The sequence below is a fragment of the Prinia subflava genome, chromosome 1 (genome assembly GCF_021018805.1).
Source record: "Prinia subflava isolate CZ2003 ecotype Zambia chromosome 1, Cam_Psub_1.2, whole genome shotgun sequence".
Taxonomy (NCBI): Eukaryota; Metazoa; Chordata; class Aves; order Passeriformes; family Cisticolidae; genus Prinia; species Prinia subflava.
In genome coordinates, this window is record NC_086247.1 from 72,770,695 (window position 1) to 72,792,972 (window position 22,278).

The 22,278-nt window shown below is 43.7% G+C and overlaps 2 protein-coding genes across 9 annotated transcripts; one reads left to right on the forward strand and one right to left on the reverse strand.

The window, feature by feature from the left end:
* Positions 1-3,946: 3,946 nt before the first annotated feature.
* Positions 3,947-17,838, forward strand: ROPN1L (rhophilin associated tail protein 1 like). 3 transcript variants are annotated; one of them, XM_063399980.1, is made up of 8 exons: positions 3,947-4,036; positions 5,077-5,106; positions 5,997-6,146; positions 7,966-8,089; positions 8,261-8,422; positions 10,844-11,019; positions 11,972-12,058; positions 17,432-17,838. In XM_063399980.1, the coding sequence occupies exons 3-7, from the start codon at positions 6,016-6,018 to the stop codon at positions 12,033-12,035; spliced, it is 657 nt and encodes a 218-aa protein (XP_063256050.1). In that variant the 5' UTR covers positions 3,947-4,036; positions 5,077-5,106; positions 5,997-6,015; the 3' UTR covers positions 12,036-12,058; positions 17,432-17,838. The 3 variants fall into 3 exon arrangements, with proteins under 3 accessions (XP_063256050.1, XP_063256041.1, XP_063256030.1); XM_063399971.1 differs by lacking the exon at positions 17,432-17,838 and adding an exon at positions 12,841-13,102; XM_063399960.1 differs by lacking the exon at positions 17,432-17,838 and having other exon boundaries at positions 11,972-12,109.
* Positions 13,630-21,756, reverse strand: SNRNP48 (small nuclear ribonucleoprotein U11/U12 subunit 48). Of its 6 annotated transcripts, none has more exons than XM_063399928.1 (9): positions 21,609-21,756; positions 21,382-21,495; positions 21,228-21,288; positions 20,403-20,477; positions 17,866-18,054; positions 16,722-16,843; positions 16,204-16,319; positions 14,838-14,999; positions 13,630-13,910 (listed from the first exon to the last, which is right to left on the reverse strand). In XM_063399928.1, the coding sequence occupies exons 1-9, from the start codon at positions 21,666-21,668 to the stop codon at positions 13,871-13,873; spliced, it is 939 nt and encodes a 312-aa protein (XP_063255998.1). In that variant the 5' UTR covers positions 21,669-21,756; the 3' UTR covers positions 13,630-13,870. The 6 variants fall into 6 exon arrangements, 5 of the variants coding, with proteins under 5 accessions (XP_063255998.1, XP_063255988.1, XP_063256017.1 ...); XM_063399918.1 differs by having other exon boundaries at positions 14,838-15,002; XM_063399947.1 differs by lacking the exon at positions 13,630-13,910 and having other exon boundaries at positions 14,860-15,617.
* Positions 21,757-22,278: the final 522 nt, after the last annotated feature.

Genomic DNA, 22,278 nt, shown 5'->3' on the forward strand with positions numbered 1-22,278 from the left:
GAAGCTAATTGCAGCATGGCTTTGACTGTTTTTACACAGATTATTTTATATTGATTAAAGATAGTTAAAACTCTCTTTTCTGTCTGCCCCTTCTCTGTTGAGTGAAGCCACAGTTACTTGATTTTGTTTCTGAGGGCCCTTCTGTACCTGTAACTGCTTTGTGTCAGTGACTTCCTCAGTAAGAGGCCAACTCCAGCCTATAACTGTTTTCAGCTGAGTGCATTAATTCTTTCCTTGCCCTCCGCCATGCTTGCATAAAGGCCTTCGTAAAATCTTCACAGCAGCCGCACTGTTCTTCAGAGAACTCTGTAAAAAGCTTCCCAAAGGCCTGTACCTCACAAAGCACAAACGACTGGAGTTTGATTGCCTGGCATGCTGATCAACATCATTCTGTTTCCTTGGACATTTTCTTACATGGAAAAAATGTAAATTTTGTGGTAGGGTCAGTGTTCTTGTTCTGCTTGCCTTGGGAATAATGGCCACTGTACAGCCTGGGCAATGAGTGAGGTTCTTGGCACAGATGAGGATACAAATTTTAAGAACAAGGAATTGAATCTTAGTAGTGAAATGAAGTTCAGGATGCAAAACAAAAGAAGCTGTTTTCTGAAACAGATGAGGAAACTTTTATGAAGCATAATGGTAAGTTAAAGCTCTCTTACGCTGGTATTTCAGTTCTTAATTAGTAGCTGGAACTGAAGAATTGCATAGTTAACAGCAATTTTTTTAAACTTCTGGTGCTTCTGGTTTTAAGTTTTTCATTAAGCAGTAACCATAAATTTGATATGATTTGAGAAATGATATTCATGAAATCAAAGTTTCTCAATAGTGGAAAATTATAAAAGTTTGTATTTCCAGAGGTCAAATACAGTTTCAAAATAAATGGAATGTTTTGAGTTCAGTGTAATACCAAGAGATGGAGCAAAATTATTTCACAGCTCTGCATATTGGTTTTTCTGCTTACCTGCTGTTACCTCTTACCTCTTGAGTACTGGCCAACACCAAAGCTGCAGAGGCATTTTCCCCTATGTAAGGTGAACTCAAACATCTGGAAGCGTCTGACACCAGGTGTGGGAGGAGGGGGTGCTATTTAACTATATATTACTTGCATTTCAAGGGCTGTTTTCCTGGAAAAGGATATTAATTTTACTTAGAATTCCTTGTTGCCTACAAAAACAGAGAACACTGCAAAGCTTTTATATTGGATAGAGTTTCATCCTAAACAGTGCAGAGCTGCACTGTTGTGCCATGCTCAGCAGATTCAAATTGCAGAAGTGGCTTGCTAGAGTTAGGTAAGGAATGTGATGAACCTAAAAACACTGCTGGATTAGAACAGAGTCCATGGCATATATCAACTAGTTGTGAGCGGGAGTCACAGGAGTAGGAAGCAGCAGAAAGTCTAAGCTATGCTGGTAATACAGCAGCATTTCTCGCAGGGCTGCTGTAAAGCAACAATTACATCTGTATATATACTTTTAAATGTTCTTTATATACAAGTCTTGGTGTTACACAGTGGCAGGAAATACTAGGAAGCAGCATAGATTCATATAAAGAGAGTATTTGCAAGAGCATGTAAGTGGCAGGACAAGGAGGAGTGGCTTCAAACTGAAAGAGAGTAGGTTTAGATTAGATGTTAGGAAGGCATTGTTTACTCTGAGCGGGGTGGAGACACTGGAACAGGTTGCCCAGAAAAGATGTGTTTGCCCAATCACTGGCAAAGGCCAGGTTGGATAGAGTACCCTGGTCTAGTGAAAGTGCTCGTGCCTGTGGCAGGAGGGTTGGAACTAGGTGATCTGTAAGGTCCAACCCAGGTCATTCTCTGATTCTATGAAAATACATTTCATTAAATACAGAAAAAAAAAAATCCACCTACATGCTGCTGTTTCCCATAATACAGTGTGGCAGCTTTATGCATGATTTCACTGAACTGCACCAAATAGCTGGAAGAACTAAGAGTTGTGACATTTACTTTTTGAGCATTTTAAGGGTAGTTTCAAGTGTGTGCAAGGACCACAGATTAGAGATAATATAAAACTTGCTGTTTATCTGTTATCATTAAACACCATTGAAAAACTGCATGGTGAAATCAGTTTAATTTAATTCTCTTCTGTAAGCTCCTGGAGGATAATGTTTGCTTCATGTTTTTCTCGCTGTAGTGTTCTTAAATGAGTAGATGCTTTAAAACAACTAAAGAATAGAAATGTATGTCATTATATGTCAGAAGTTTGCTGTTTTCATTAGTTTCAGGAATCTGCAAAATATTTTGAGGCCAAATAATTAGCCTGTAGCTTATGCTAAGTATTCATGTTTTATGAAAGATTAAACAGTTGTTGAAATGTGTGCTTATTGGTTTCCAGAGCCCAACATTTTATCTTTGTCCTGCATGGCCTTGCATGTTTATCAGTGGAGACATAATATGGATTAAAAAGGCTTGGCTTCAGATAAGATTGTGTGCTTTTGCAGTAACTGCTTGGCCTCTTTCAAGCATGCAGAACCAAGCTTCTCTGGAGCAATGGCTTGTGAAGGCTTTCTGAAGCAAATAATTCTATTACTAAGTTGATTTGAGTGTTCGGGCTGTGTACAGTCCATGTCAGAAGGTACAGGAGGGGTATTGCTTTGTAACCAAGAGAGGTGCTGGTGTCTTTCTAGAGGATGCCAGTCAGGTTACCTGTGGTGCTGTTTGTATCTGCAGTGGAAAGAAGACTTGTAGCTGTCCACCACAACTTTGTGGCAGAGGGCACTTTGGTTCCTCACAGTCTGGAGTAGTGAGAGAGCCCACACTGCCTTGTGGTGTCAGTTTGGACCAGCAGGTGCTGAGATGCAGCTGGCACTGCTTGTGCTGCTCTCAGTGGTGGCAGACCCTCAGTGGTGCTGCTGTCCTGAATGTCCAGGACTGTGAAGCCTGACCAGCAGAGGTTGCTTGTGGCTGAGCTGTCTTTGCAGATGCTGTGAGTAAAGGGAATTTTTGGAGATACATTGCCCTCTTTTTCAGCTCTGCCAGCATTTCTGCACATTTCATCCAACCAGGAAAGGAGGTGGACATGCCAAGATGGACATGCCACCCTAACACTGCTCACCCAGCAGAGCATCCTTGTGGCCAGGGGACATGCAGGGGCCAGCAGGCTGCAGGGAACCCGGGCACCTGCAGGAACCAGCCTCCCTGCCATGGCTCTGCCAATAACATGGTGCTAAGATGTTCACAGAATCACAGAATCCATTTTGTTGGAAAAGATCTCTGAGATCAAGACCAGCCCATGACCGAACACCACCCTAGCAACTAGACCATGGCACTAAGTGCCACACGCAGTCTTTCCTTAAACATCACCAGGGATGGTGATTCCACCGCCTCCCTGGATCGACCCTTCCACTGTCTAATTGCCCCTGCTGTAAAGAAATTTTTCTTCATGTCCTAAATGTCTTCTTAATGTCCCCTCCCACGAGTTATGACTGTGCCCTGGTTGTCTGGGAGAGGATGCTGACCCTCACCTGCCTACAGCCTGCTTTCAGACAGTTGTACAGAGCAATAAGGTGACCCCCGAGCCTCTTCTTCTCCAGGCTAAACTACCCCCAGCTCCCTCAGCTGCTCCTCACAGGATTTGTGCTCCAGGCCTTCAGCAGCTTTGTCTCCCTTTCCTGCACACCCTCCGGCCCCCTCCAGCTCCTCCCTGAATTGAGAGGGCACAGGATGCGAGGTGTGGCCTCACCAGGGCCGCGTACAGGGGAAGAACCACCTCCCTGCTCCTGCTGGCCGCACTACTGCTGATGCAGGCCGGGATGCCACTGGCCTTTTTGGCCACCTGGGCCCACTGCTGGCTCATGTTCATCTGCTGTGCCCTCCAGCCCACCCCGACCCACCTTGCAGGCACCTGTGAATGTACTAATGGTAGACTCAAACCCCTTAGCTGTGGTTTGAGCCTTTTCAAAAGTTTGTACAAAACAGGTGCTGCTCTTTCCCTTTAAATGCCGCCGCCATCGCGTTTTTCCCCGCCCGGCCCGTCCCTCCGCGTTGCCGGGGCAGCGGGGCGGCGCAGCGGGGCAGGTGAGGGGCCCGGCCCGGGCTTCCCGAGCCCCGGGGCGGCCGCGGCGGTGTCCGGGGGCTCCGGGGCCGTGGGCGGCCCTGGGGCTCCCTCCGGCCTGCGAGGGGCCGTGGCGGGGCCGTGCCCGCCGGCGCTGCCCCCCAGGCTCGGGGCGGATGGGCTGCGGCACCCGCGGCTCGGCCCGTCCCCTCTGCGAGCGGACACCCCTTGGCCTGAACACCTGCGGCTGCCTTGGGCTGCGTGAAAGCAAAAAAAAAATAGAAAATAAGGGCTAACAAGAAGTGAAAATGATGAGTTGCTCTTTAGCGAGAGTAACCCATCACAGAGTGACGATGGCGAAGGGGTGCAGAGGCTGCCTGACCCAGCTGTGCTTTTCTTTGGTCATTAGGCGTGTGTATATAAGTACAGGAGGTTCCCTCTGAACATCAAGAAACCCTTTCTCCCTGTGAGGGTGACCAAGCACTGGCACAGGTTGCCCAGGGGGGATGTGGAATCTCCATCCTTGGAGATTCTTGAAACACACCTGGGCATGGATCTTAGCACCCTGCTCTTAGGCTGGGCAGGAGTCAGGCAGCTGCCCTCCAAGAAGTCTGGCAACCTGTGCCCCTCTGCGAGGCTCTGTGACTAAAGGCTTACTGTAGAAAAGCAGCTCTGGCACTGCGGTTTTTTCCTGATTATATTTTTATTTTTTTTACTTGACTGTTTCCCACGGGTATATGCACACATACTTGTATACCTTCCTCAGAGTTTTTCCTGTTGTCCTGAAGTCCTCAGCTTTTTTGCCTTCAGCTTCAGTTCCTTGGCTAGAGCTGTGTTTTTGAATCATTGCTGAAAGCGCATGACCAATGTGGTAATTTAATGCGCACTTTGAAGTCTGTTCCTGATGCAAATTGGCTGCATTGGAGTGATGAAGATGCTGTACCCTGTCTGCATTTCTCCATAAATAAAGTTCTAAGTATGGTTTGATCCTCAAAGGAGCCTTGAGTCACAGCAGTTCCATTGCTCTGTCGCTGACTTTTAATTTTTTTCTTTTCCACTATAGGAAAACTCACGTGAGAAAGCCACCTGACAGGTACTCTTATCTTAAAAATTAAAAAACTCTAAAGGGATAGAGGTTTCTCTTACATTTCTTGATGCTGTTGCTTTTACTGCTGCTCCTTTCCACAAATAACTAACCATTTTAGGTTCTTGTTGCTAAATCAACTTAAGCATGCCATAGTTTGTCCTGGAAATTATAAGGAAAGTTTCCCACCAAATGTGCCCCATTGCTATGATGGGAGAAGGACCAGACAATAGCCTATCTTTGTCCCTTCTTTTGGATCCCGAGGAACAGGATTCCTTGCAACAAATGACATCCTTATATCCTGAATGAGACAAACACTGTCGAGCTGTTATGAGCAAAGTGCGATATGTGCTTGCAGCACACATGAATGTTTTGTTCATCACTGTAATTGTTTGATGTAAAGTCTGTCACAAGCACAAATCAGTAACTTTCTGCTGCAGAATTTTTGAATTCATAAACACAGTAGAAACTTGGTCATCTGCATACTCTGGCATCTGTGCAAAAATGCCAGGGTTTTCCTTGGCATGCAGTAGTGAGTTGTCAATGTAGATACTTTTCACGTTGGCCTGTGTGGTGTGACTTGTCTGGACGGCCCGTTTTACAAATTGTTGTGGTAAGTTTGAGGAGAAAAATCAGTTTAAAACTACCTGAAGTCACCTGTGAAAGTAGTAGTTCTTTCACAGCTGCAGTGTTTTACTTGATGTAGCCACAAAGTTTTTTAGAGCCATGCAGGGCTTGTCTGTTTAGCCTTCTGTTTAGCTGTCTGTCAGCTCTCCAGTAGCCCCGGCGATTGAGTAGGATAGGAGGGAATTTGGGGACAGGCACTGTTCACTCTCGTGTGCACACCCAGTTTTGCATTCACATTCTGCATCTGTGAACTGCTGTTTTATTTCTTTCAGGTCCTTGTGGCTGGACACCATGCCTCTTCCAGAAACCATGTTCTGTGCTCAGCAGATCAAAATCCCCCCAGAGCTACCTGATATTCTGAAGCAGTTTACTAAAGCTGCCATTAGGACTCAGCCTTATGATGTTCTGCAGTGGGCAGCTGCGTAAGTATGATGTTCACCTAGCAACAGAGAGCTGTACATATGCACCCTCAAAACTTCTCTCTATTGTATAGTGGACGTAGTTCTGAATATTACATCAGCGTGTACATTGCATATACACTTCTGTGTGTTAATGCAGCATGTAAGACTTTCAAAAATAGTGTGGTATTGTATTTATTTTCTGTTTCCATGAGGTTTAGGGCTGGCTTACTTCTGAAACAGCTGGATTTCCAGAGAGAAAAAAAATCTTAATTTGCTTTTTGTTTTTAGTTTTTCTATCTGAAAGACCAACTCTTTTTCCTTTTGGTTTTTTTTTTTTTTCTCTCATCTGAGTTTCAATTCTTTGAATTTAAAGAAAAAAAAATTAGACATTAGATTTCTAATTCTTAAGCTTGATTATGTTTCTCTTGTTCTTTCCGGAAAAAGTGCCTGAAAAATTGCACCTTTAAAGTGATAATCTGCATAATAAATCTCTCACCATAAAGTTGATTTGGATGTTTAAATGTTTCTCCTGTAACATCTGCTTTTTTTTTCTTTTACCTCAACTGCTCACTAATTTTTTCCTGTCCTATGGTTTGTGTGGGCAAGCTCTTGAAAGGTATCTGTGAAAACGTCTGTACCGTGTAGATGAGGGAGGGAGGCTGTTAAACAAAGCCAGGCTGGAGCCTGGCTTGTCTGATAAAAACAAAAGAATCTGCAGCTGAGTTGTTATCGCCGCAGTGTTGGAGGAAGCCAGCAGGACCACCTTAAAATGGTGTGGCGTGTCTTAGGAATGTGATGGAGGTGGGATGCGGCTACCTCGGTGTCTGGAGCCTGCTGGGCCGTGGGGATGGCGAGGGCAGGGGCACGGCAGCGGCCAGCCCCGACCTCCGCCTCCTCTGCGGCAGCTCGGCGGGAGCAGCCCCGCGGGCCCGTGGGCGGCGGCTGCTGCTGAGCTCTCGCCCCTCTTTCATGAGCATGTTCCGGGCACCTGGCAGAGCAAGAGCTGTGCCTGGGGGCCGTGCAAGGCAGAGCGAGGCTGTGGCTTCACACGCGTTGCCAGTGTTGAAGTGCTTGTCACTGTGAATAATCAGATGAGGAAACGGATCTGGTTGAAAAATAGCCCGGGTGTTATGTGTATGTACATCCTGTGCATCTATTTCTATACAGTCACACTAAGTCAATTCTGGCTGGCTGCCTGCTGTGTATTTTAGCACGTATTTGCACAGCATGGGGTAGCCTGGACGTGGACGTGGGTGACCAGGACAGATGAGGCAAGACAAATGGAGAAACTTGTAAATGATATGTACCTCAACAAAAATCTTGCACAAATTTTCCTTGCACAATTCAGATTGCTGTCCAGTTAAAGCAGAGGCAGCTCTTAAGGTTGTGGCAGCCTTATAATTTAAAGGATGTGGATCCAATGCCCATTATGCATTACTCTTAAATGTTATTTTGGAGTGGGCAGAAACAGCAGAAATGCTGAGGAGAGAGTTGCAATGTGAATAGGCAGATGTACATTTTGGGTAGTGCATGAGGGGAACGTTAAACAGATGAGCCCTCAGGTTCATCAGTCAAAAGAGCTGAATATATCATCCACAAAATAAGTTAAATGCCTTAAGAATTATTAGAGTGTCACAAAAAGGAGCAAGTAAAGTCTAAAGATGGTGGTTTCTGGGAAACAACAGAAAGATGGGAGCTGTGCATATAGGCAGCTTGCCAGGTGCTGCTGCTCCTGTGGGGGAGCCTGTAGATTCTTACTCTGAACTGTAAGAGCATTTACTTCTGTGCAGTTTGTGATAGCCATGGGCATTGAGGTGTGTTGCTCTTCCCATTCACTTAGGTATTTTTCAGCCTTGTCTAAAGGTGAACCCCTTCCTGTGAAGGAGAGGATCGAAATGTCTTTAGCAACAGAGAAAAAAGATGCTGGTTTGACCCCAGGACTCCTTAAGGTCTTGCACAAACAGGTACAAGCTGTTCTTTATCAAATGCACAATGCTATTGAGGAATGCTGAGGTGTTGGAGATGGTTGGGGAGAGAGAGTGTCAAATATTTGAAGTATTCTGGGGAGACATTGTGTTCTTAAATTCATTCTGGTTTTTGGAGTTCTTATTGAGATATTATGATTTTGTTCAAAGCTTTCTTCCAAAGGCACAGTGACTGTTGCAGAACTGAGGGAAAAATGGAAGCATTTGGGCTTGCCAGAGGAGCAGCTGGAAGCTATCCTGCACTTGGACAGTTTTGGCGAGGAGGTGGAATGGATGAAGTTTCTGGTACTTGGGTGCAGTGTGCTTGGTGAGGTACGTTCACAGCAGGAGCCCTCATTTCCAAACACAAGTGGTTGTCTAGGATCCATACACAGGATAGTCCATAGAACAGTTAATGCAGATGGATCTGGGGAATGGTGATTGCTTTTGCAGCAGCTGGCAGAGTGGCTTGCATGTTCACTTGTGTTGCCCATGAGATTTTGGTCTGGGGAACTTAAGCAGAAGGATTGCTGAGTCCTCAGTTTACTGGGGTGGCAGTAGCAGAGCAAGTGTGTCTACAGGGAGCCCGTACTGTGTGAGAGAGAATGATGGAGGAATGACACTGATGGTGTCAGTGTAAATGTCCGTGAAGGAGAACTGAAGGGAGAAATTAAAGAACCAATTTTTAATTGATTGTGTAGCAAATTAAACTCTCTCAGCAGCACTTAATGTTACTACAGCTACATTTAATTCTTTTAATGTCAGTAATAAAATCTCAGCAGAGCATTTCAACAGAATGAAAGATGATAAAATGCATTAAGCTGATGTTTTGATAAAGTATAATACTTCTAATGATTTCTATAGTAGGGAAGAAGAGGTACTAAAAAGAAAATGTATGTGGAATAATATTTAGTGGATGTTGCAGTATGTGGAAGCCCTGCATGTTAACATGGCCTGGTGATGCAATTGTGCAATTGTCTGTCTATCTGTACATCTACCTATCTGTCTGTCTGTATGTCTTTATTTCAAATTTGTATTTCTTGATTCCAGTCTCCCTCCCAAAATGACCTCGTAGTCTGGGCTCTTGTCTTCTTTTAAAAATAGTAACAGCAACATTACTTATCTAAAAAACAACTCCTCTCTCCCCACAGAACAACCCCAAACAAACCAAAACCAAAAATGCAGTCACAGGAACATTACTCTCATGGAGCTAGACAGACTAAATTTCACCATCTCACCATCCTTTTAGATATTTAGTGAATTATTTGATTTCAGTACTACATAATGAAATCAAACCACGGTTTCCTAAACCAGAGAGAAAGACACACATAAGAAATTTACATTCATTTCCTGCAGCTGTAAATTGTCTGTACAGTCAGACAGGGTGACAGTTGAGATACAAGAGCAGACAAATATGAACTTCCTAAGAGCACCAGTCTGAGGTATCTTTTTGGTAAAGCACCAATGCATTTTTACAAAAGCCTTGGAGAATGGTAGCCTGTTAAATTGTCTTTCAAAATTTGCAAAATGGATATGAATAACTTTGATGTGTTGTGAGAAAGAGACCATGGCAGTTTGGGGTGGCAGGACCAGAAAAGGCAGTAGAGGGGTAGCCAAATGCAGAATGTAGAATTGGCCATGGTAGAGTCAGCTGCCCCTCTTTTTGCTGAAAAACCTCCCAGGGGAGGAGATACATTAAGTAAAACTGTTAAAGGATTATAAGATGACACTTCTCTGGCCTGTGTTCTAGATCTTAAACAGATACTGCATTTATTTTAAGTATTGCTGTTCTACTGTTGGGAAATACTATCTTTTTGCATAGACATTGCTTGCTGGTTAATGAAAATGTAAGAGTAAATTTTGAAAAATTGCAGTGAAAAGTATTAAGACTTAGGTTAAAGAAAGCCTGTGTGGATTTGGTTTTGTGCTTTTATATTGTGTGGATGGTTTTATTTGTTGGTTTCTTTAATGGCACTCAACCAGTCTTTGACTGAATGAAACTCAGTGCTGAATTTTTCCACACTTTTGCCCATATAGCTCAGCATGCATAGGGCACTGGATTATCAACACCATGTTAAAGGAAGGATACAATTTTGTCATAGTATATTTGGTACTAATAATTTGAGACATGTTTTTTAAAGGTAATTTAATTGGATGTTATTGGCCTTTGACTAAACTGAAATATTCTTTAAAAGCATTTTTCCTCAGTGCTTTGTCTATCTATTAAAATGAAACTTACATAGATATAGGGGAAACAGTAAATATCAGCCAAAATATAAGCTAAAAATGATATAATATCATAATAAAATCACCAAACCTATATTCCTTTTCTGGGGGTTATAGATTTGTCTGTCTTAACTGCTGCTGAGAATTCATTTAGAATCACTGAGGTAATATATACACACACAAAAAGATCTTTTACTAGATACAGTGATGTTGGAGCTTTCACAATAGCAAAACAGAGCAATTTGGCCCTAATATAGAGAGAGCTCAGATTACCCTATGCAATCTTTAACCATCACAAGATTATGGTATTTTTTTAATCCTGTCTCTACTAGAATGGCATTATTGTTTCCATCCATAAGACCTGCACTAGAGAGTAAATTTGGGGTTTAAAGCTAGGCAATGATGATAACACCTTCATCTCATTTACCCTCCCTTTTAATGGCTCACAGTGTGGATTTTGTCATGGTATGTAAGGATGCTCATGGCTCTGACACTTCTCCTTTCATTTCTTGCTGGAACCCCCTGCAGTCCTTACTGAGTTCAATGAAACAGGCCTGTGAGATCCTAACAAGAGACCCAGAAGGTGGAGCAGCTCGAATTCCCTTCGAAACATTCTCGTTCCTTTATTCGTATTTGGCCAGTATTGATGGAGAGATATCAGAGACAGAAATTAACGCATTCCTCAAGGGAATTAAAGAGCAAGCGTGAGTAAAAATCTGTGCAAAGAATTTTAATGTATCAATTGCCTCTGGGTTCTCCATAAGCCTTTCATTTCAGGTGAATAGTCCATCCTCTTTTGGACAGCCATGATGACAGGAGTAAGGATTGACTAAGAGTGTATCAAAAGTATGCAGAGTTACTGTTTGTCAACTTCAGCGTTTGCAGTGTTAAAAGATAAATTGTTATTTATCCATCTTTCTCTGAAATATCGAAGTCTCTATATGGTGGTATAATTTTCTCTGTAGGAATCTATTATATACAGGATTGTAACATCTGCATATTACTGCTTCTGGAACCAGCAGCATCTTCTGGGCTGTTCCTTTCATTTAACATAGATCATAAACCAGAGAGAGAGACTGGGATCCTCTCATTGTATCCACAGTGCACATGAAATGCACTTACACCAATTAAAAAAGATCTGTAACAGGCTTGTCCTCCACGTGCTGCCTGTGTAGCATGTTTGCACACACACACATTTAACTGTTCTGCCCTGTCCCTGGAATTGTTCTTTGTGTGCATGGGGGGCTGACACAGCCTCAGAGGCGCTACCACCCCCGCTGCGCTCAGCCCTGGCCAGCGGCGGATCTGTCCTGCTGTGTCTGGCAGTGGCTCTGCAGAACGTGGGGGAAGCTTCTCTCAGAAGCTCACAGAAGGCACCACGGTGGCCCCCACCTCCCCCCAAAAACATTGCCATGCAAACTCCATACACTGTCTTAGATTGCCACCACCTCCACGTTCATGGGAGCTCCAACACAAGGGCATACAAATGAATTGTTTCATCATTAGTTACCTGATTGACAGTTTTTAGTAGGAATCACTTTTTAATCACAACCCTTTTGCTTGCATTTCATATAGCCCTAAATGATATCTTGTGTAACTTACTAGGATCTACCATGTGAAAGTGCCATTTAAAAAATTTGGTCTATTCCTTTCCAGGGACAAACACCATGGCATGGTGCTGATCAGACACTTCCTGCCATACTCCTTCATATTTTATTGATCAACCTTACTCTTCAGCATGAGGTGAGAGGAAAAAAAAATAAAAGGAAGCAATAAATAAGTTCAAGAAAGTAATTTGTGTTCAAAGTACCGTAATTTGCACATTTCAGAACAGCATGATCCTCTTCTCTGGCATTTCCTTTTCTTTGACCCACTCTTGGGATGGCCATTCAGGGGATGTTAATTGAATACACGGTTATATTGTTCTCCTGCCCCTCAGTGATGACCACCCCTAGAAAGCAATCCCCTCACTCATCCTCTTATAGTGAGCAAAAGTTGTTTTGTTACTGAGCTTCCTACCTACAGCTGGTGATTGTTAAGTAGAACATCGAATTCAGTTAAGCCAGGGCAGCTGTAACTGGAGCATTCCTCATTATTCTTCTGGTAACTCTTGACTTTGACTCTGGCAAAAATACAGCTGGTCCTTGGATTACCTTGTCTGCCTGGACATCCTGTATTTAAACAAACTGTTTTATCAAGCCCTACTGAAAGAACTTAATTAGAACCCTGTGGCTGAGCTGGTAGACAAAACCAATGCAAGGACTGCAATGGTTCCATATTGTTTTCCCTCTAATTAGAACCTTTTCAGAACTTAAATATATTTTTTCATTTTTGGATAAATTTGTCTAAATAAAGATGTTTTAAAACATATCTTGTTTTCTGACAGGAAAAGCTACTGCATTTGTCACATAGGTGAGAAATACCTGACACAGTTGTTTGGTTAGACTGCTGTAGCAGGCCTAGAAGCCTAAATCCATCAAAACTAGACCAAATATTTAGTGACAGATAATTACACTTAATTGCAGAAACTACTGAGGTGTGAAAGAAGACAGTAGAGGCTACAGTAAAATTGGAAAGATTCCCTTTGACTGAGAAAGCTACAACCAGGAGCAACGTCGAGTACCCTCTCCTGGCACATAGATCAAACAGAAGTATTTTAGGAAAGATGGATCTGCAAGCTTGTCTTCTTGCTGAGGCAAGAAGCTTGCCTGATGGTGACTGACCTTACTGAAGTAGATTGTGTGAGGAATTAACAGAACTACCTTAACCTCCTTAATACCTATCTGCATGTTTTAAGTCTGTTTTATCAACCTCTATCACAACTATTTGTATGTTAGTCCACAGGATGGGAAGTCTGCCTAGTTATTGCTGGAAGGAAGTGAATCTCTTGTTTGAGTATGGTACTCAGCAATATTCCAAGTGTCCTTGGTGCCTCCCCCCTAGCTTCTGGGGAAAGCTGCATTCTCATCACCTTTGCCAGATGGTATCAATCCAAATTTTCTTTGCACATGAGCTTGGGAACACTAATGTTTGGGATATTGTCCATTAAACAGCAGTTGCAGCTGAAGAGGTTTTATCCTGTTGAAGAACTCTGAAATCTGCCCTCTGGTACATGCTGTAAGTAGTCAATGTCACCTAAAGGTGACAGTGTTAGGTAGGAGGGGGAGCTCTATTCATGCCTTCCCTGTTTGTAACTGATCTGGATTCCAGGGATTAGCCGTGTTCTACACCCACTACCCATGAGCCAGGAAGGCCAGGATGTACAACCTCTCATAAATTTTATTCTTCAGCCTTGTCAGAATAACTCAAATAGATGAGAGATCAATATAATTTATTAACATATGTATAAATGTTACAGATTTACACATTATCTGAAATATACTGCTTCCATCCTGACAAACCTTAGCACTTTTTTGTCTCCAAGCAGCACAGGTGGGATGCAACACCAATATTATGTGCACACCTTTACTGTCCTGGGCAAAACAGCAGTAACAATAGTTCTTGCGGAAGTTATGTTGTGAACACCTGACAAACACAGTCATCAAGTTCTTGTTTCTACTTTCTTCTTTTATGGTTGTGATACTTGTCTTCATCCCTGAAACAAAAACATAAACATTGTGTGGGCTGTTAGGCTCAGAGTGAGAGTCTGAAGAGAAAAAAAACAACTTGGAAAATGGAAAGCTTTCATTAAATGAAGTCATGTCCTCCTCTAAGGAAAGAAAGAAACTGCTTGTAGACAGTTTATTTTCCATGCTGCTTTAATCAAGCCTTGTCATGCAGTGCCAGAGTGGCAATTAGTTTAGGATGAATGGCATCACGGTGTAGGGAAGCCAGCTTTGAGACAAGCCATCATTGCCATCCGCACAGTTACGTAAAGCATTTACCCCAACACGAGGGGCAAGGCAGCATTTCTTCTGCACAACAGTCCTCATGTCTGCTCAAACACGGGTCCCACACGCCTGTGGTCCTGCAGATGTAAATATGTCTTTGCTGATGGTATTAAAAGGTGTGGCCTAGATTTGTTTTCTTTTGCTAAATTTTATGTCCAGAAGTACTGAAGAGCAACAGCACTGTTTTGAAACACCTAATATGGAAAGGCTAGTGTATACATATTTGTGAAACAAATAATACTATTTATTAAGGTCAAGAGCAAACTAGAGCAGAAATCAGCATTAGACATGACAGGCACTTAGTTGTGGATGAGAAACACACTGTCCATTCAACCATGTTGATCAAGGTGTAAAATCAATAGCCCTTTACAGTACTGCTGCAGTCCTGCAGCATGCTGCAGAAAGTGCCACCTTTCAGATGTGACAGTAAATTCTGAAGTCTGGATCACAGTTTATGATCTCACAGCATGTTTTCGTTAGTATTAGTAGCCTCATGCCACTGGCTTGTCATACTGCACATGAGGTTAGCCTAGCTTTTTATTGGACTAGGTATTCTCTGCACTAATTCTCATAGCAAATGGCTCCAGCTGCCTGATTCGGAAGCAGGGTCAGCTGTCACTGTTTCTGCTCACCTCTCTCTTTTCCTGCGAGAGTCTCTGTCTCTGCCTCTCTCGCGACTCCTTCTCCGCTTGCTTGGGCTCCTGCTGGTGTCTCTCCTGTGCCTCGTGCACTCCGTATCCTTACTGCTGCTCCCAGACTGCCACGACTCCACTGAAGCTGACCGCCTGTCTTCCCTTCTGAAAATAAAGTGACTTTAATCAAGGAAAATAGCTTCACAGTCACTGTTTCCAGTACCAGTTCTGTAATATAATGACTTACTAATGATGTAAGACAGAGGACATATATTTTATTAAGCCTCTCTATTTCTCTAAGAAATACAATACCTCCCAAAAGAGGCCCAAAGTCCATGTGCATATCCCGGCACGCTATTTAATCCAGTTATTTCCTATAAACACTGCTCCTCAGTCTTAACACCTGCTTGTGAAACAGGAGGCAATACAAGGGGTTCACCCTGTTTTGCTTTAAATCTTTTAACTCTTCAACCACCTGCCTTAAGCTGCAACCTACAGCTGGAGAACCTAAGTCCTGATCTGACAGAATCATAGGATTGTTAGGGTTGGAAGGGGCCTCTGGAGATCTTCTCCTCCCCTCCCCTTGCCAAGGCAGGGTCACCTAGAGAAGGCTACACAGGAACACGTCCAGGTGGGTTTTGAATGTCTGTAGACAGGGAGACTCCAGGACCTCCTTGGGCAGACTGTTCCAGTGCTCTGCCACCCATTCATCTTCATTTTAATGCTGGGAAGAGAGCATCACTTTCTAGTGTGTTTCAAAAACGTTCTCCTCCCAAAGACCTGCTGAAGAGGCACAAATAGGCAATCACAAGGTCATGACTCCGTGTTTACTTCAGTGACAAACGTTTGGAAGGGTGTACAGTGTTGCTTGACACAGCAGAAATAGGTATAGCTAAATACACTCCCAATTAGCACAGCAGCATTTGCAGGGATAAGAACTGTAAAGCCTCCCCATATTTATTATATTATGGAAACCTTTACTCTGAGGTGTAATATATCTAACACATGTCATGTGGTAGGGAACAGTAAGAAATTATGTACTTGTATTTCCAAGTGTCCTTCTGTACCCAGCTACAACACATATACATATTTGGGCACAGAGCGAGCACTATTCATCCCCCAGCTCCACCAGAAACTACCTGTTCAGCTGAATCACGTGCAGCTAATGTCCTTACCTCTGAAAGAAAGATACTTATTTTCTCTGTCCTTCATGCAGGCAGAGCCTCTCAAGCAGGACTTAATAGAATTAATATAAAATAAACCATGCATATGACTCAGGTAAGGTTGGTATGTGCTATTAGAAGAAGGGGGTAAGATAAAATGACAATCTGCTCCATGCCTGAAGAAGCTGTCAGCTGTGGCATACCTTCCTGAAGACTTTGACTTCCCTCCTTCACATATCTCTGCATTATCCAACCTGTTCTCCTCCTGCCACTGATTGCTGAGTTCTTCCATATGCACACCAATCACATCCCGAATTACCTGGAGATTAGGATATGTTAAAAACAAACATGTCATGGTAGTGCCTGAACTACCCCTAGACAAACTGTAAACATCTCAAAAAAACCCAAACCCCGCAGAAATCTACCCCAAACCTTGTGCATCAGATGTTTGAATGGAATGTCTTATTTGCAGAAAAATAAGCATAAATTTAAATAGCACCATTTTCAAATTCAAAACTTAGCAGTTAGAAATGCTCATTATTTGTAACTTGCTGCAACAAACCAAAAACATTCCTCTACAATTAGCAACAATAATAAAGCAGGATACAAGAAGCAGAAAAGACACATATTATTTGTCTTTGAAAGAGCATATAATTGTTTGATAATGCTGATATATAATAAGCACTTTTGTGCAAAAAAGCCTCTTTTCTTCTGATCTCACCTCAGTGTAGGACTTCTTTGTTATATGAACGTTCTTAGCTCTGTATGACTGCCGCCGCCTTTTGTAATCTCGCATTTCAGCCAGAATTTCAAGATGGGACTTTGGGCCTTTCTGACTGTCATCTAGCAAAAAATTGGGAGTGAAACACATGGTCATTAGCAGGACGTTAGCTCCTGCAGGTATGCAGACCTTGTACATTCAGGAACATGAAATAATTGTGTTCTTTCTCAAGTTCCTCCTGTTATTTAGTAACTATGGTGACTTTATCTCAAGCTTCCTCCTTCTTGCTGGCTGTTTACACACAAGTGAAAAGCCACCAAGCAAACGCTGTTACGTGACCTCAGTCTCCAAACTGTGATTCAAACCAATATATGGGTTTGTGATTTGGTCAAACGCCTTCTAAATAGGGGTCATGCTTTCAAAGCTAATATTACAGTAAGACACAGAATGAGAAAGCCAGATTCTGTAAAAAAATTTACCTCTGTAGATGACAAGCCCTGTCACACCTCCTAGGCACAGCAGGGCCTGCGGGGTGACACAGATGCTTTTGCTGCACTTGGTACAGTTACAAACAGGCATGACTCAACAGGGATGAGAAGTCCCCAACCAACACCAAAGTATGTTGCTCAAGAGCTCCACCTAGATGACTGCCAACCTCTCCTGTTCAGCTTTTACTCTTAAGTGATCTTTAATCTCATGGTGTCTTACAGCAAATAACTGTTCCAAGGTGCACAGCACATTGGCAACATTAGGCAACTTGGAATCAGCTGCAGCAAAGACACAAGATCCATCTACTGAGATACACTCAATATGTTTGCCAAGAGCAGAGCACTGAGGCTTTCCCAGAAGGAAAACATCATAAAGGACACCAAACTAGCATTTTGTGATGCCAGGTCTTTGCTGTGGCTTTTAAGAACAGTATGATGTCCACCAAAAGGAAAAAAAACCGCCACAACCAATTCTGTTTGGCTTTCACCAAAACTCATTTTGCCCTATTTTTCTACCTAGTCTAAGTCTGAATCCTCAGAGACTCCATCCTAGCCTGGTCCCCAGGCTCGTCATAAAACCCACAGAAAAATGTCCATGTAACTGGACAAACTGAAAGTTCTGTGCCATAAATTCAACAACAGATCATTCTTCAAACCTTGGGTGATTTTTGCTGCTAAATCCACGAAGAGATCACTGTCATTTTCCACTATCTGGGATCTAGACTTCTGTTTCTTTGTTTCCTCGACAACGTAATCGTAAAGAGCAAGGCGGTCAGCTTGGGTCAGGTCACAGGTGAAACGCTTGTGGTTTTGAGGAACTTCTATGGGCAGCAATGAGTAAGATCCTGGAGGTTGGACACAGACCTGTTACTTGTAAAATGGCATAATTATGCAAGAAAATACCAAGAAGAGAAACAAACAAACAATGAAGTAAACTCACAGGCTGTTTTCATCTTTCCCCTATGTATCTGTAAGAAGTTTCAACCTTTTTAATTTGAAAATATAAAAACTGCTCAGATCCCTCCCAAGCCCCACACAGGCTGTATAACCCCTCTTGACTGCTTACACAGATACAGTTTTCATATGCCATGAAGGAATTGTACTAGATTAGATTGAAATGACACTCAGTAATTTCCCATGAGTTTCAGCTCTTGGTTTACAAGCTAAATAAAGAGAGGCTGCAGCTCTAACTTGTGGGTTTATCTTACTCCTAAAATGTTATGTAAAGTACTAGCTGCAAAATACCTGTTCTGCCAACAAGAATAAAAGCTTCTAGAAGACTAGATTACACAATGCTTGCACTGTGTAAATCCATCTCACTCACCCTGTCACCTTCTCTACAGAGCTTTTATGTACCTTACTCTACAGACTGACACAGGAATTTATAGCTAAAAGCACTACAAAGGCACTTTCAAAGTGCTCCAGATCGGTTCAGATAACTGACTTAAAGTTATGGAAACAAATGCACTGCCTGCACACCCTTCTTCCCCATTCCCCAGTTAAAACACATATGCCTCCAAATCAATCCATTCTCAATCCATTGCAACAGCAATTAAATTACTTCCACAAAGACACAGGATGCAATACTCTAGGACATTGCCAACAAAAAAACATTTCAGTCAAATACTTTCAATTTTCCAGCAACCACTGATCTGATCCGTAATCCTGCTTCCCCCAACACAATCCCACACATCTCCAGGCAGAAAGAAGAGCCAACATATAAGGAGGGTGTATGCAACACCCTTCATTCACAACAGCAGACCTAGAGCTCCTCTAGTTTATTCAGCTCTTGACGGAAGCTGGGCAATCTTTCACATCCTACTATCAATAAAGACACCAAAGAAGAGGAAGAGAAACCACAGTAACTCTAAAAACAAACCTAAAATACAAGATTTCATCATTACTGTACTTGGAACCTAAACCAGAACTGTTCTAACATGAACAAATGGATTTAAACACAAAAACTGCAAGTCTCTTTTTAAAATGCACTGATAATTACATGTTCGTGATTTTACAAGAATTACACAACTTGTGATTAAGACCAGTTTTTCTTTTCAACAATGTAGCTATGATAATATTCTAAATATGGTTAGAATTGAAAAAAAAAAAAAGAAAACAAGGAAAGAAAAGTACTTCCTTTGAGACAGTGAGTCAAAAGGAAATTCACAATGAAAAATTATTTTTCATTTGTTTCTGTTGCCAAAGACTTAAATTGAACAAACAAGTCAGTAAATCTTACAACAGGGGCCAAGCTGCCACACTGAAAACCACCAATCCAGTTTTAGTGTTATCCTCAGAGAAGGGCAAACTTGCAGGGAAATCTGGGCAGTGAACACTGGCATCTAGTGGCTCACTGGTGCACATTTGCAATTAACTACTCCACAAAGGGAGTGGTTCTGCTGCTTTTCTGCTTGGATGTGCCTGTGTCAAATTAATTAGTTCCCACTTCCCTTCAGAGGAAATACACCTGACATGCTCAAAACACAGTGCTCATCCCAGGAAATCTCCTTCCCAAGCACCTGTCCATTAAGCCTCTCCTTACTATGCCAGAGAAACAAAGAAAACATGAAAAACTGTCCAAGCAAGTGCTGCTGTATTTCACTGTCAGAAAAGTTTCAGTGTCACTTTTCTTTGACAAACCAAAGTCTACAGAGAGCAAATGTTCTTTCAGGTGTTGCAGTAATTTCTAGCCATACACTAAAGCTCTAGAGATTCCACAGGGAGCCCTATTTTTCCACCTTGTCTAAGTCTGAGCCCTCAAAGACTCCATCCTAGCCTGGTCCTCTGGCTGGTCACAAAACCCACAGAAAAATGAAACGTAAAGGAATTAGTGAGCTTGGGGCAGTGACAAAGGACACCATCACATTTACAAATGAGCCAGCATAGTTCTTATGTTCAGTCTTGAAACAGTCCAATTTAGTAACATGCATGTTGGTTTTTTCAGTCCTGAAGATAATAGGTATGATCACAACAGACTCAAAGTCTCTCATCAAATTTTCCCAAGTACAGACAGTAATCATGCTTCAAGATATGCAGGGGAAGGAATATTAAAAATAAATGAAGTGAGATTCCTCACAGCACTTCTCAGTGGAATGGAATGGAATGGAATGGAATGGAAGCAGCAAGGAGGGGGACAAGAGCAGTTCTCCACAGCAGGCTGGTGAAGTCACGACAGTATTTGATTGCTCCCTACCTTCACTGTAGCCTGCACCCTCCTTCACGCTTTGGGCTCTAGCCTGCTTAACAATGTGAAACTGTAGATCTTTATCTGCAGGCAGAGAAGAAAATAAAATCATACAACTTTTACATCAAGTTCTCAGGTACTTGACTGGGTTAGTCTTTGTTCCCCAACATCTGAGACTTATGGTACAGAACATCATAGTTTCATTCATATACAAGGGCACATTTGAACTAAAAATGTAATTTTCATTTATTACCTATTTGAAATGAGGGGAGAAAAGGAAAAAAAATATGTATTTCTGGGTTACAAGGATATGGAAAAATAAATGTATGTATATTGATCTCTGTACATTGCTTTATCTCCAAATTCTACAGACAGCTTCCCCACCTTCTAAGCGTGCATTTTAACACTTTCTGCATTTGATGCAAGAGTGGGGACCGAGAACATAGGAAGAAACTCCTAAGAGGAAAAAACAGATCTTTTAAGACAAAAATATAAAAGTGACCTACAGAATAGAATCACATGGTGATAGAAGCATAAAACCAATAAATTAAGGCAAATTGCAAATTGAAACTTGAGAAAACTAACCTACTGATTGAAACACTCGAGATTTTCAGGAGGTCTCGGGGTGTTTACAGCCAAGGCAGTGGGGTTGTGTAACCCTGAGGACCCGCACTCCTTAGTCCCACATCTCTGACCCCCCGGGATCTCCCCTCAGCCCCTCATCCTCCGCACCTCCCCGGGATCTCCCCTCAGCCCCTCATCCTCCGCACCTCCCCGGGGTCTCTCCTCAGCCCTGTGTGCTGCCCCTCAGGCGGAGCCCCCGCTGCCGCTCACCCATGGCGACGGTGGGAACCTTCAGGTTTTCGTAGAAAAAGCTGGAGTCGTACATCTCGGCCTGCGGGACCAAAGAGCTCGGTCAAGGCGAGCGGCGGCAGCCGGCGCACCCAGGGCGGCAGCGCCGGCCCCGCTTCCCGGGCCGCGCTCCCACCTCCTCCTCGGCGGAGTATCCCATCCTGCGGAGCCGGCAGGACGCCGCGTGCCTCTCCAGCGACGCGCGGGGCACACGGTGATGGACGTCGTAGGGGCACGGCACCCACTCCACCTGCGAGGGGACACGGTCGGGTCGGGTCGGGCCGGGTCGGGTCGGGCCGGGTCGGGCCGGGCCGGGGCGGGTCAGCCCCGGCGCCCTGCCCCGCGCAGCCCCCGCCGCCTCACCGTGTCCCCGCCGAGCCACACGGCGCTGGGAGCCGCCATCGCTGCCCTGGGCGCCGCCATGGCTGCGCCGGGCCGCCCGTGACGGCGGGGGGGCGGGGCCGCCGCCACCTTGGCTGAGGGCGCTCCCGCCTCAGAGGGGGCGGCACCGAGCCCTGTGCGTGTGCGGTGGGGTCTGAGTCAAGCTTGCCTTTCGTTTTTTAAAATGAGTAATCAGCAGCTGGACAGTTACGATTAATCAGTTGCACTATAAGCATCGGATGCTTGGTTAGAATTTTAAGGAGTAGGGAAGACAATCCCAAGTTGGATGGGCTGTCCGGACGAGAGCCACCAGGGGCGAAGTCAGCGGGGCGAAGCAGTGACTGGGCAATGGTAATGCCCAGTGGCGATTGCCGCCACCGACTCATTGGCCACCTGCTCAGAACGGCCTCAAGGTTGAGACGGAGAGAAGGACCGCGCCCGCGGGCTGATTAACATGAGAAGCGAGAGACACAGCCAGCATATGGGGGCTGAGTAGTAATTAACACAAAAGTTACGTAGTTTGCAACCAATGAATGCTGATGCCCTTGCTTATAGAAATGGGTAAATAGCGTGCAGTGCCGGCGCTCGGCAAGGCAGCCTAGTGCGGGTCCCCCCAGCTGATTGCCTGGCGCCAACCGGAGCGAGCCGCGGG

Coding starts and splice junctions, on each gene's coding strand:
- ROPN1L (XM_063399980.1), top strand. CDS start 6,016: ATGCCTCTTCCAGAAACCATGTTCTGTGCTCAGCAGATCAAAATCCCC. Junction 8,090..8,260: donor TTAAGGTCTTGCACAAACAG/GTACAAGCTGTT, acceptor TTTTGTTCAAAG/CTTTCTTCCAAAGGCACAGT. Junction 11,020..11,971: donor AAGGGAATTAAAGAGCAAGC/GTGAGTAAAAAT, acceptor ATTCCTTTCCAG/GGACAAACACCATGGCATGG.
- SNRNP48 (XM_063399906.1), bottom strand. CDS start 21,668: ATGGCGGCGCCCAGGGCAGCGATGGCGGCTCCCAGCGCCGTGTGGCTC. Junction 18,055..20,402: donor GGGTGCAGGCTACAGTGAAG/GTAGGGAGCAAT, acceptor TCCAACCTCCAG/GATCTTACTCATTGCTGCCC. Junction 16,320..16,721: donor CAAAGAAGTCCTACACTGAG/GTGAGATCAGAA, acceptor CCTAATCTCCAG/GTAATTCGGGATGTGATTGG.